Source organism: Drosophila tropicalis, unplaced genomic scaffold (assembly GCF_018151085.1).
Source record: "Drosophila tropicalis isolate 14030-0801.00 unplaced genomic scaffold, ASM1815108v1 contig_878, whole genome shotgun sequence".
NCBI classification, from domain to species: Eukaryota; Metazoa; Arthropoda; class Insecta; order Diptera; family Drosophilidae; genus Drosophila; species Drosophila tropicalis.
This window is the reverse complement of record NW_027173374.1, coordinates 835,047-849,336: the sequence shown is the minus strand read 5'-3', so window position 1 is coordinate 849,336 and position 14,290 is coordinate 835,047. Positions and strand designations below refer to the sequence as shown.

The following is a 14,290-nucleotide window of genomic DNA, read 5'->3' as shown; positions in this document are numbered from 1 at the left end:
GGCATTTTAATTACAATTTGCAATTGGCATTAAGAGAAATACAAAAGTTATAAATTTGTACCGATCCTACATATGTACATAAATCCAGGACAAAGTCAAAACACGAAACGTGAGAGAAGAAGTCCGCAAAGGGAAGATAAAAAACAAATCACAAAAAAAAAAGGAAGAAGAAAAACAGCAGGCAGACAGTCACACAAATTTATAACAACAACCCCAATGGCAGAGCCAAAATGAAAATGAGAATAAGAAGTAGTAAAAACATAAAATAAAAAAAAAGGAGAAGAAAAAAACAAAACAAAAGAACCGGATGAACTTTCACTTTGCCGTTAGTTCTATACCCTTTCATATATTTAATTAAAATATTTATTAAACGGGAATCTAGTTAAACTCCTTTGCCATTTTCTATTCTGGCTGTCTAATTTTAGTTAAAATATTTTAATAAATACATCATAAATACTTTCAAATACGAACAATCTAATTATTTAGCAAATCATTTCATAAAACTGTGAGAACTGCAAGATTAATTACGACTTTATTAAGTCTAATCTATTTAATTATAATAATATTATTATTCCTATAGGTATTCTTGATAAATCTCTTTGCTCCCGTCAATTTTTCGTTGAAAATTCAGCTTAAACAAAGTATGAACACCTTTTAATATTAACATTTATGAATTTAATATGCAAATTAAGCTATTAACTAACTTTTCTACAATTAAATTAATAAGAAAACTAAGAAATACCAAAATTGTGAGAATTTTATATTGAATTTTGTTTGAAATTCATCAGGAATCAACTAGATAAGGATTTTATTTTCAAAAATATCAATACCCGCTTGTTCACATTCTAATCTATTATAAAACTGTAAGATTTTAGTTTGTCCTTTAAAAGTAAACTGAGTTTATTTAAAACTAATGTTTTACCGTGCCACTAGTTATATTTGTTCGTCTGATTCGCTTTAAAAACCACTTCAAATTTCATTATTCGGTATTTTATAGAAACTGTTCCTAAAAAGGGTTTTCACTATCAAAATCACAATGAAATTAAGATAAGCCAATATATAGAATCATTTAGAAATGTATCTAAAACACTAGAACTATCATTAAAACAACAACTACAAACTTTGGACAAAATTGCACGTGAGAGAAACTATTTAAAATATAAATTTCCAACAATTTCCGAGATTTTGTTGTCTTTCTATGGAGCAAACAGCTGCTAAGAATGCATATGCTTTTAGATCACAGTGTATAAAAAGCGGCACAGATTGCCGGAGAACAACAAGAACAACTAAACACAGGCTCACAACACACACACATACACTCAGTCACACACACTGAGAAACGGTCGTTCAGCTCTCCAGCTGTGCTGGCCTGCAATCAATAAAACGGATTAGGAATATCCTTTAAATGCGGCGCTTGGTGGAGGCTGTTGCAACATTTTGAGAAGTAAAAATAGTAGTAGTAGAAGAAGAAGAGACGGCAGGGAGAGAGAGAAAAAAGGTGATGCTTACTTAATGCTGGACTGACTGCAAATCTTCTTCTTCAATCTACATACATTTAACTCAAACTGTAGAAGGACATAAAAAAATAGTAAATAACACTTACGTTCATTTAATGTAATGCGTTGGCGTTGGCATCAATGTTGGTTGACGTTATAAGTAATTGTTGTTGTTGTTGTTGCGGCATTTGGGATTGGTTTTAGCTGCTGCGCACTTTAACGGCAAAATACGAAATAAGAAAAAAACACAATATAACACACACACAGACAAACACTGGCACGCACGCAATGAGCAATAATTTACCGTTAGAACGGAGAGGTAGAAGTAAAAGAACGCGAGGCGCAGCAGCAGCAGCTGGTTACTTGATTGTATTTTGTCACTTGCAACATAAAAAATTGCTTAAATCAAATGGATGACCTTAGTTTCAACGCCAATGACCTTTAATGTCCTCCTTCTCCTCCTCTTTCACTATATTTGCCGGCAAACGCGGCCACAAATTGTAGTTGTTTTTTTTACGTTTATATGATTATAATAATTTATGCGGATATACAAAACAAAATATATGTATATTGTTGCCTCTTAATTGCACAGCAGATGCAGCTTCTTCTTCTTTTTTATGCTGTTGTTGTTGTTGTTTTTATTTAAGAACACATATGTAATTGCCGCTGGTTGGTTAAAAAGGAGGTGGAAAGAAGCAGGAACCACACACGACGAAGGGCGGCGAAACAACAAGACAAAAACGACGTCTTCGTTAAAAGAAAACGGTGAACACAAGAAAAGGGAAGAGACAAAACAACAGAAAAAAAATAAATAAACGTGAACAACTAAATGTTTATGCTGCTATCGCGTTAGACTATTCTTGGGATTTCGTTTTTTGATCTCTGGCTCTATTTAAATTATTTGTTTCTGTTATCAAATTGTATTCGCACTTTACGATTAGCCAGCCAGAAAAACGCACTTTATTATCGGCCCGAAATTATTTGCCTTGCCGGCTTTCCGTTTTATTCCGCGGCACACAACCGCCGTTCTTTACGTTCAGATTCTTAATAATTTCGAATTTCCCGCAAAACGAACGAGCACGTCCGCTTACGTTGAAAACAAAAACAACAATGAATTAGAGCTGGGAAATTTTTCGATAGTATCGATGGAAATTAAAAAATAACAAAAAACATGGCGAAATGAATATTCGCCCTAACTTTTTGCCCACTCGCCGCAAAGACAAACAAAAACAATGACGAATTCGCCCAAGCCGAAACCACCCGAACTCGGGCCATTTAAGGTCGAACATGCTGCAACTCCAACATGCTTGCCCCTTATTGTTCGCTCCCGAACCGTTTCGAACCTGTATTTTATGTTTACTCCCATTATTTTGAATCCCTAGAAATTGATGGCGTAACCCAACAAACAATTCGTTTTTTACGGAAATTTTTCGATTTACATTATGCCAAATCTTGTTGGTTATATTAATATACTAATATGTAATGCTGTGAATAGGTGTTAAACAAATACTTCGAAATTTAAACTTTATTTTTTTTTTTTTATTGTATTTATACGTTTCCAAAAAATCTATCATTTACGCCTAGATTCCCATTAAATCCAAGAAATTACAATACAAGACTTTCCAGTTTGAAGTTCCTCAGTTAAAACGTTAAACAAGTTATTAGATTAGTTATAATAGTATTAAAAATTAATATTTTAAACGATTGGCGGATTTACCACATAATTTTGGTGAGAAAAATCGGCCATTAAATGATACGTTTTATAGGTAAAATCTCATTTTTTAAAATAAAAATTTCCCTTTTTTCCTAATTGCTTACTACAAAATTTAGCCAAGATCTCTCTCAAATAATTGTGATTTTTGTTAACAATTTTTAGACTGAATAGGCGACTAAATTAGCTTCTACATTTCCTAAGTAATTATGGAATTCTAACATTTGATCTTGTTTTATCTAAATAATTTGAAAATTTACTCATTAAATTTGTAATTTTTATTTCTAATTAGAAATCAGATCTGTATTTGTATTTTTATTCCTTGGCGCAGATGAGAGTTTGAATTGCAAAATTCAGTTAAGAGTTTCGTTTGTTAAAAATATTTACATTTATTTCGTTTTAAATTCTTTTTTTTTTTTCAGTGGTTTCATAAACCAATTATTTGTTTTTCTCTTTTTTATGGTATTTTTTATGAGTTTGGTGCATGTTTCAAAAACTGTGTTCATATCAACAGATCGCAGCCCAAAGAGCTGTGGTACATGGGTTCCTCGTAATTGGCTCCTTGTGCGCTGAGAGCTTTGCGAGTATGTGTTATATTTGGGGATTCCAAATTGAGAAAAAGGATACAGCCAAGTTTTGTTCAATAGTTGCGAAAGTATCATCACACTGCTGTGATCATATGAGCATCATCTTCGTTGATATGATCAACACATTTGCCATTCACTTCGACGGTGTGATTGGATTCTGTGTCACTTGGTTCATGTTCGTTTTCATCTCCCTCGGATGAGTTATCATCATTTTGGACACGGGATTCCTGTTCCGGCGATTCCCGCTCCTCGTTTTCCTCATAAATCACATCACAGCTGGTAGGTATCGTTTTTGGTGGCGGCTTTTTAATGGCCTTTCCATTGACTTTGCGTGACTGGGCATCGTCCGCATCTCCATTCTGTTGTAATTCTGCCATCTGATTTTGCATTTCTCGCAGGCGATCGGTAAGAACATATAAATCTCTCTCCTGACTCTCGCAGCGAGTACGCAGCTCGGAGATTTCTCTTAGATCCTCGGGGCGTGGATCTCTTCTTTCGTAACGCATGCGCATCTCTTCGAATCTGCAAAAGAATGGAAATTATTATAGCATAGTTCAAGGCGATTATTCTTAGCACACAATAGCCACAACACGGCCAAGCAATATATAGAGAGAGAGAGGGAAAATAACAAGTGGGAGAAAGATAAGAGTCAATCACTTACAGATTGGTCAGACAGCGACATTTACGATGAAGTTGCTCGATCTCATTGGCATTGCTTATATCACGTTTGTCCAGCGCCGCCTTTTCCGCATCGTAGGCAGCTTTCAGGTCCTTGAGATTGCGCTGATGCCGAAGCTCTGTATCACTGTGTAGAGTTAGGTGAAGAGGATGGGATCACAAATACATAGACACGCAAGCATAGACACAGTTTGGATAGGTTTTTGGATAGCGAAAAATATAGAGAAATTAAAGTTATAGTTATATTCATTAAACTCAAATAGCTCAATTCTGGAGCATGCCCAAGTAGAAAGTGTCGAGGTTAAATGTAAAATGAGAAAACATATTTAACTCTAAGCATATATATTATCAAAAAAAAAAAAAAGTATATGTATCTATGAAATTCAAAACGTTTTCAATGATGCAACAGAAGATGACGATATTTGATATAGAGCACAGCGACAATATTGAACACTAAACATGCTAGGGCAATCAATGGTGACATGGTCAGATATAGCACATAGAGTGTTGGCATATATGGACACGCCCCCCTTGCAAGCACACACAAGGCGGTGGTAACTAGATGCGTTGATGTTGAACAATCTAAATCAATGCTGTTGATCGTAAATGAGAAAAAAAAAAAACCAAAAGACAAGTATATGAAAATGTATAGAAAAGATGAAAAACAACCGAGGATACAGAGAGAGAGAGAGATAGCAAGACAGAGATGTGTAGAGAGAGCTTTTCAAACTATTAAAGCCAAGGTTAGTTAGGCTCTAGCAATGACAATCAGTAGAACTTCAACTGGGGGCACACATTTTACATCAAACTTTGTTGCATGCAACTCACTTCATTCGTTCGTCGGCAGCGGTAATTTTGGCGCGATGTCGTTCAACAAGTTCCTGCATTGCTTCATCCTTTTCGGCTTGCAATTTAGCCTTTTGAGTCTCTGTATAGGAATCATAGCGTTAAGAGGATCTATTTAAAGAGTTTTGAAATATATATATACCCAGCTCCTTGCGATGTGAGTCTACCATATCCTGTGTGGACAATTGCAATTCCTTGGCAAATTCATCTTTAACTTGACCCAAGCGTTCACGAAATTTCTCTTCCATTTCTTGTTTCTCCGTTTCGAATTCCTTTTTGAGTTTCTCCTCGAGATCTGCGCGTCGATCTTCCTCTCGACACATGGCATTCTGATACTCACGATCGGCACGATCCAAATGCATGCGAGTCTGAAGCAAAGCATTATCGGAACGTTCACGTAGGGCAAGAAAATCTTGTTTCTTCAATTCCAAATTCTCGTGCAGTTCACTAATCTGAAAAGTTAATTAGGAAACATTTTCAGAACTCTCTTTTAATGTGCTTTCCTCTTCTACGTTTACCTCTGCACGTAATTCCTCTTCATTGAGGGTATAGCGATTGGTCAAGGCTCTGAGCTCCTCAACATGCTCATCTTGCAGTTTGTCCAAAGCCTCACGACGTTCGTCCACATATACAGATTCCAGTTCATTTGTCAGTCTTGTCATCTCTGTGCTGCAAGTATATTAGATTTAGTTATTAACTAAAATGTCTATTGAGCATATAACTTTCAGCTTACTAAAGTTTATTTTCCCAAAAGGCGGCAGCATCATTGCGTACCTCATCTATTTTGTAGATCATTTGGCGCTCTTTATCATAGATGGCACTAGAAAATAAAAGTAATATATTTAAAGTATTTATTCAAATTTTTATTACTCACTTATCACACTGATATTTGATTTTATGTACCGCTTCAATTTGGGCCTCTAGATTTTCATTGGCTATAAATGACGAAATGTTAAATGAAATTAAAGAGAACATAAGGACTTTATATACCCGATTGCAGTTCATATTTAAGATTCTCAATGCGATCCATGAGCGTCTGTATGGACTGTTCCTGTTCACTGACCACGCCACGCAGTGAATTCACCTGAGCCTGACAGATGCGCAAATGCTCGGTCTCCTTGCGACGCGATTGCAACTCCTGTTCAAGTTCATCGGCCTTGGCTGAGGCCTGTTTCCTTTCGTAATTGCATTTGTCGACTTTATCCTTGCACTGACGCTGCATTTGCCTTAACTGCCATTCGCAATCCGTCATCAAAGTTTCCTCACGCTCTGAAAATCGTTTTAGTATTTTTTTCCCCTTTCAAACTATTCTCAAATCTCACCTTTATTGTGGGTTCTAAGCATTTCAAACTCCTTTTGCCATTTATCCTCACAGATTTTGCGTTCCGCCTCAGAATTATCGAATGCATTTTTGAGTATGCGTATTTGTTCTTCCAATTCAGTTCGAATTTTGTTCACCTCATTGCGCCACTCTTCCACTTCGTCTGTGGCATTGGCCAATTGTGTTTGCAGGCTGCTAGCCAGACTCTGTGTCTCTTTGTACTTCTGGTTTAGTTCGTTATACTGAGCTTCGAGTTCGTCTACAAAAAGGTCAATCGATGATTAATACAATTGCTTATGTTTTAGTTGATGGAACTTACTATATTTGCGTTGGAATTCATCTTCATCCTCACAGTATTTGTGTCGCAAATGCACTTTCTCATCCTCCAGCAATTTGAGTTTTTTACGCACATATTCATCATCCTTATGAGCGGCAGTAAGTTCACTCTGTAGTCCTGGAAATTATAAATTGAATTGATTAATAAACATAAATCTTTTCAAAATTATATTAGGGTAAGTTTAAGCTGTTTTCTAACTTACTTTCCACATTCCATTGCTTCAGCGATAGTTCCTGTTCGAGAGTTTGTATCTTAACTTGCATATCACCAACTTTGGTCTCCAGATTTTGAACATTTCTGTGGGCATCATCCAATTGTGTACTGAAGCGTGCCTTCTGTAGCTTCAGTTCCCTTCTGCAAAAATAAATTTAAACTGAATTAGTTGTCTGTGACTAATACAGGGACCACCACGAATCACAGGTCTGGGATGGATTAAGTGTTGGGGGCACAAATAAGATAATTAGTCAAAATGAAAATTTTTGTTTGTAGAAAATCCTCAAAATAAGAAAACAAAATGAATCACTCAACGTCAGCATAGAACACGCAGCGGATGTCTTTTAACATGAACAAATAGATAAAATTAAATAAAATAAAAGCGTGAAAAAAAGTTAATAATACTAATAAATATATACAAAACACACCTACTATAGATTGGCATATGTATAAATTCTTTTGACGCACTTGAATGGGAAAATGGAAAAAGTCGTTAAATGAAAATGAGGTGTAAAAACACACTGAGGAAATGTCTTTCTCACAACATGAGATACATTCGCACGTAGAATCATAATTTGTGTTGCTATACAAAAACTGATCGAAAGGGAGAAAGAGAGAGAGAGAGAGAGAGAGAGAGGGCAAGATACCTTTATATAATATTTGTTTTGTTTTGGCTTTAAACGCAAAATAAAATACGTTTTAATTGAATTTAACGTATTCAATTTTTCTTATTTTTCCCCCTCTGCTTGAACGAAAAGCAATGCGAAAATGCGCAAAGTTATTTTTAAAGATACAAATGTATCTACTACGAGAATATATCTATACACTTTATGTACATATATATTTTTGTATCTGTCTGTGTATATGCAGACAATGGGCTGCGGATTTATCAAAATTGTGACACGCGGTTTTCTGTTTGTGTCAAGAGAAACATAGAGACATAGAGACACAAAGGCTGAGAGATAGTAGCAGGAAGACATAGAGAGGACGGATAGAGAGACGATGATGATGATGATGATGCTTTCTCGAAAGTTATTTCAATTATTTTGGCAACAAATTTGTTGCCTTTCTCTATGCGTTGGACGTTTTTGTTTAAAGAATTTATACAATTGTATACATTATGGCCAAGTTTCTCATTAAAACTGTTGAACTAAACTAATCTAAACAAAAGAACTGGCTAACAAACTATATGCAGAAGATTCAATACACTTGAGAAAAAGGCTTTCAATCTACCAGAAGCTATCAGATATTGGAACTGATCTATGCCCTTTGAAAGTGTTTAACAATCAAACACAGATTTTAGAAAAAGAAATATCCCCTTTCTGCAAGAGTATTCCAAATGTAAGCCCATAAGTTAAGGGAAATTACGCATACGCCACATATGCAGGCACTTGTGTTAGTATAAACATAATCTTTCAATGCTAAGTTATGGCTCCAAGTTGATGTGTGTATATGTACATCTCTATCTCTATCACTTCCAGCGGGGGCCAGCTGTTAAATGGATTAACCAAAATCAAGAACAGTCTAAATTAAATTCCACAAGTGCCAGTTTGCTCTAATTATTGCCATGTGCACAAATTACATTTTCACATTATATTTTTAGTGAAATTTATTTTGCACGTCCGGCGTGCGAAAAACTAAAATAAGCCGGAAAAACTAGAGCAAACAGATCGCATTCGCCTTTTGCGTCCATCCTATGCACATTTGACGTAGTCATTTTTGTAAATATGAAAACAAAATTATCGAAAAAAACGAGCGTGGGAATTGCGAACATGTTGCCAAAAGCAAGCAAAGAAAAATTATTCACATGCATTTTCACAGGAAAAGACAAATACGAAAATATTTCTCACTCTGGCTTTATCGCTCTCCCTCTCTCTCTCTCTCTCTCTCTCTCTCTCTCTCTCTCTCTATGTTTATATATGGCAAATATTAAATAATTTATATAAATATTTATGAATAATTAGTGGCCTGGCATGTATGTATTGCGATATTTTATGGCTTAGACACTTGTCGCACGGCTGTCACAATCTGTCATACAGCCAGAAGGCCAAACAATGGTCTGTCTATGAATTTGTTATGCTTTCTTTTTCGAAACAAAAAAACACAATATCACTTATGGGAAACGTAATGGGAGAAATCTATCAAGAACAAGTGTGTCTTTCATATACTTTATTTTGAGAATTATTCAAAAGAATGAACTTGAACCCATAGTGCATGAAGAACAACTGCTAAATGATTTTGCGTGTATATTGCAAAAACTATATATTGATTTTTGCTTAGAAGTTGCCAAATACATGATCTATATAATATAACGTTTTAATATTATATAGCTAGCTTGTTTAAGAAACCACAAAATTTACTTAAATGTCATAAATACAATCAATCAAAAGATTAACAAATGGTTTTCCATAATTTTGGCAAGATTGTTTATACTAAATAAACCAAAAACTTGACGCAGTTTAAAACATTGTATAGAACTCATTTCTAGTTCATCTCTTTCTATGATGTAGTAGAACATCTACGATTTCAATAGATAAGTTTTAACCTTTCTTTTAATGTAGATTAACAGTAGGCAACTATCAATTTGCTTAACAAATTTAATTAACTCTCTTTCCATTTGGATAATTTAATAAAAGGAAGATTCATCATTAATATTCAAGTGATAAAATTCTCTAAAAAAATGTTTAAAATTACTGAAATTGCTGGCTAAAATTTCGAAATATTTGAAATAAAAACAAAATACTTAACAACTGCTTATCTTTCAGTAACTTCAAAGAGCTGAAAATGTAGATATTTGTGCTCTAAACATTCTATGCCAAAATCAAGGCGGCCTCTTTTTTTCTATTAAAAATGATTGGCAGATGCCAAAACTATATATACACATACATACATACGTAGGAACATGGCCTGCATATAGAAGACATAAGATATATATGTACATACATATAATGTATATCTTTGGCTGGAAATAAGACAAATCAAAGCATTTGCCGTGCCAAGATCAAGATGAATGGGCTACAAAGCAACAAGATGCCTTGACAGATAAAATGGAGAAGGAAAATGGAAAATTGGATGACATGTGATTCAATTAATTAATGCCTCATGTCTCATTTGATGGCACGATGGAAACACAAAGGAAACTTCAGTTGCAGTTGCAAATGCAGCTGGAAAACAAAACAAAACACACACAGAGACACAGAGAGAGACATAGACTTGCACTCAGAATTTGTTGGTTGAGGAAAATGTATAAAGCATACGCCATGTTGACAATTGAAATAAACAAAAGAAGCTGGAAACTGACTCATTTAGATTTAGACAAAAGCACGTATGTATATACACACAGACACACGCACACATACACATTAATTTAGATTACGTTTTTTGGCGTTAGATCATCGCTTACTTGAGCTCCTGGGTATCGCGTCCGTTTTGTTGTTGTTGTTGATGTGGTAGTGGCGCATTTAGTATACTGCCATCTTCAATTATTTCCACACTGGGCGGCATATTGTGGCCAAGATAAGTGTCGTCGAAACTGCGTTGTTTGGGGCTATTGCTGCGACTGCGTACCGAATTGCTGCCTTCGATGTGAATGGGTATAAAATGCACATTGCCCAGACTGTTGCCGCCGGCTCCATTGGCAATATTTATATTGATGTGGCCATCGTGGTCATTGCTGCTGCTGCCATTTGTAGCTGATGTTGTTGTTGCTGCTGCTGTCGATGTTGTTGTGGCAGAGGTTGTTGACTCTACTACCACATCCGGCAGGCTAATGCTCTCAATGCATACCAAACGCTCGCTAAAATGCTCATCGTCGAGTTCGTCGCACTGCAAAAGCGTCTCCTCGCAATCCGTTGAGTTGCCATCGCGTATAAAGGGCGAACGTAGCGGCAAAGTTGCCGTCGTTGTGGACGAGCTGCGGGGCGGAGGTTGTGGCGGTTGCTGCTGCTGCGATTGCTGTGACTCGACCCCTATGCCTATGCCGGAGTCCGCATAGCTACTGCTCAAATTGGAATCACTTTTAAGGGCGCTGCGTTCACTGCTGGCCGACTGCCTAGACATATTGGGAGTGGCATGTTCGTCGCATTCCAAGTCCACAGCCTCATCCAGATCATCGTCATCATCAACATCATCATCATTGGCCTCTAGATCATCCTCTTCGGCCTCCTCTTGGACATTCTCGAGCTTGACGTGACTCAAACGCGTCCAGGGCCGGCCATTGCCATTCTGATAGATCGTTGTGGGTATATCTGTGGCAAAAACTTCATCCTCCAGCGTTTCGATGTGCGCCTCATTCAGCTCTTCAATATTAATTGCCGACGAGTTGTGATTTTGTGCCTCGAAATCGTAAAAGACTTCCTCACCCATCGATGGATGCGGACTACTTGTTTGATCCTCATTGCTGCTGACACTTTCGAAACTGCAATCAACTACGGTAATTTTGGGCAATTCCTGTGACTTCTGTGAATGAAGACGCGGCGGAGCAATAGGGACATTTCCAGTTATTGTCGATTCACGAAACTCACGCGGCGTACTGGCTCGTGAGCTGTGTGCAGATGATGTTGCCTCATTGGGTTTGGCACTGGTTTGTCCCATAGTTATGTCACTAAATTGATGTTGCTCTTGTTGATGTTGTTGTTCTAGTTCTTGTTGTTGTTGTTGTTGTTGGCCAATGCAAGGCAATGTTGCATTGCCTGCCGCCAGTTGATAGTGATATTGTTGTTGCTGCTGTTGTTGCTTCTTGAGTTCTTCCGCGTTGTATTCACTTGCGTTTTGCTCAACGTTTGCCGCTTGAATAAAATCTCTATGTGTATCTCCATCATCTCTGGCATCTCTTCTTGGCTCGGCGCTAAGTGAACGAGTTGTTCGCCAGCTGACATTTGGATCGTTGTTTCTCTTCTCTTTGGAAAGTGAGTGTTCTCTTCTTACTTCTGTCGCTTGTGACTCTTTTCTATGCTGTTGCTCCGCAGATGCTGCTCCAGCTGAATTACTGCGACGCTCGCGATGATGCTCATGCTCTTTCAGATTGAGATCGATTCTCTCGGGTCTATTATTAGACATAGTCATTTGATAACTATTTGTGGATACGGCGGGGTCGGAGTTCGTTTCAAGGTGTGTTGGGGCTGATGCTAATGTTGCTGGCCGTTTGGCCACCGCCTGACCGATTACGTCGACAACTTTGTGGGGGATGTTAACTGTTTTAATGGAGGAGGAGGATTGTTGTTGTTGTCGCTGTTGCTGTTGTCGCTGATGATTACGTCCTCGCGCCATGAAAATCTCACTGAAAAACTCGCGACTCTTTTGTAATGGCTTACGCTTCTTACTGCCTTCAATAACTTTTTCACTTTCTTTAACACTGTCCTTATGGCAATCTCTGTCCCTGTCCCTGTCCTTGCCCAATTGTAGGGCAAAATTGCCAATAGATAAACGCGATTGTCGTTTCTGTTCGTTCGATTGCGATTGTGATTGTTGACGATATGCGACAGCCTCAATTACCGTGCCATCATGGCCACCACCATCACCGTTATTACCGTCGATTAGTGGGCCAATATTGTGGCTATATCTATTGCCAATTAGCTGACCGTCGTTGGCGTTGTTGGCTTTTGCTTTTGCGTTCACGCTGGCTGCCTCGTTTTGACTGTCCGTGCCATGCCCAACAGCAACAGCAACAGCCGCAGCATTTCGATCTTCATCAACAGCTACAACATCATCAGCATCATCATGATCATCTTTAGCTTCTGCGTCGGCCACAGTCGTTGTCCTCGACGTAGTCGTTGTCGTCGTCGCCCCACTGCCTTTGCCCATGTTATTTATATTCAAACTGTCGGAGCGCCAAAAAGAGATGGCTGAATGGCCATTAGCAGCTGTTTTTGCTAATTTTACACACGGCAACTCTTCGTCGTCGTCGCTGGGGAAATCCTCCAGCTCTTCGATCACGGCGCGTCTTGGTTCTCTATCGTTCTCTGCCTTTCTCTGCTGAGAGCTGAATCTCTGAGGCTCCTCTCTCTTCTCATTACTAGCGCTCCTGGCAATCGCTGGCGGCGTTGTCTCTTCGTCATCCCCATCACTTTTGTGCGTCTTTCTCTGACGTTTGCGTCGCAGCAAATTAAACATTTTTAATTATTCTTGCCTTTCTCTCTCTCTCTCACACTGACTTTTCTCTTAGTATTCTTCTTATTTAATTATAATTATTATCGTCAAATTGTGTATCCATTTAAGCTATGTACTTTTCTTTTACTTGTCGTTGTGTATGTTTTTTTTCTTTTTCGTTTATAAACAAATCGTTTTTTTAAAATATATTTAAAATTATGTTTTCCTCTTGTTGTTCGTTTAACCTGTTGATAGATGGCATATAAACAAATGTGTTTTGTAATTAGTTTTAACAATTTACATTAATTAATAACAATTTCTAGAGACATATATAGGATGGGTACTTACAAACTCAGCCTACGCTATGGCTTCGATCAGTTTCGACTTGGCTGGTGGCTGATTTGCGACTGTTGTTGGCTCAATGGAAACCCAGGCGAATAGTCAACGCTCCATGAGCTGATGATCATGTTCATGCTGATGATGATGACAACGCTGGACAAATATGAGCAGCACACTTCGAGTACACTTGACAAAAAGACACATGGCATAATTAATTTTAATTATTATACAAATACTTTTACATATATAAAGCGTTTTGTATTTAACGCCTCACGATGATGATCATGATGATGACGAGGATGATGATCAACAACATATTGCTTATGAATATTAATTGGCGGTTAAAAAGCTAAATGCTGCCTTTTGAATGTTTTTTTTTTTTAGTGTATTACTATTACTCATCCATTACTCACTCAGTTTTTAATTGAGCCATAATTGTTTATGAATTAAACAATCAATAATAGATAATACATTTTATATAAAAAAAATGTATTAAATTTCTGTTAAATTCAATAATGAAAGTTATGGAAATTTTTAACTATTTATTGTAGAAATAGAAATTAAATCTGCCTTAATTAAAAATCAAATATAAAAGTTATTTAAATTTTAAATAATTATTTTACAAATTCTGAATATTTTTTACATTTGCAATGCGTATTTTATTTATATATTCCC

The 14,290-nt window shown here is 36.9% G+C and overlaps 2 protein-coding genes across 7 annotated transcripts in view; both read right to left on the bottom strand.

The window, feature by feature from the left end:
- Window positions 1–2,611, bottom strand: part of SKIP (Shal K[+] channel interacting protein) — a 160,274-nt gene extending 157,663 nt beyond the window's left edge. For 3 of the 5 annotated variants that reach the window (XM_068301669.1, XM_068301670.1, XM_068301672.1), the window contains exon 1: window positions 1,604–2,611. The gene's annotated coding sequence lies outside the window, so the exon portion shown is untranslated. The remainder of the gene's footprint in view (window positions 1–1,603) is intronic. The other 2 variants (XM_068301667.1, XM_068301668.1) reach the window with 2 other exon arrangements.
- A 960-nt stretch (window positions 2,612–3,571) lies between these two features.
- Window positions 3,572–14,290, bottom strand: part of LOC137584499 (calponin homology domain-containing protein DDB_G0272472) — a 37,807-nt gene continuing 27,088 nt past the window's right edge. Inside the window, exons 2-14 of one of the 2 annotated variants that reach the window (XM_068299914.1) lie at window positions 13,625–13,801; window positions 10,593–13,521; window positions 7,179–7,330; window positions 6,959–7,093; window positions 6,641–6,898; window positions 6,309–6,587; window positions 6,193–6,253; window positions 6,052–6,138; window positions 5,837–5,987; window positions 5,461–5,770; window positions 5,301–5,400; window positions 4,456–4,599; window positions 3,572–4,316 (exon numbers count right to left, since the gene is read on the bottom strand). In XM_068299914.1, the coding sequence (XP_068156015.1) occupies window positions 3,869–4,316; window positions 4,456–4,599; window positions 5,301–5,400; window positions 5,461–5,770; window positions 5,837–5,987; window positions 6,052–6,138; window positions 6,193–6,253; window positions 6,309–6,587; window positions 6,641–6,898; window positions 6,959–7,093; window positions 7,179–7,330; window positions 10,593–13,300 (4,833 nt within the window). In that variant the 5' untranslated portion in view covers window positions 13,301–13,521; window positions 13,625–13,801 and the 3' untranslated portion in view covers window positions 3,572–3,868. The remainder of the gene's footprint in view (window positions 4,317–4,455; window positions 4,600–5,300; window positions 5,401–5,460; window positions 5,771–5,836; window positions 5,988–6,051; window positions 6,139–6,192; window positions 6,254–6,308; window positions 6,588–6,640; window positions 6,899–6,958; window positions 7,094–7,178; window positions 7,331–10,592; window positions 13,522–13,624; window positions 13,802–14,290) is intronic. The other variant, XM_068299915.1, reaches the window with a different exon arrangement.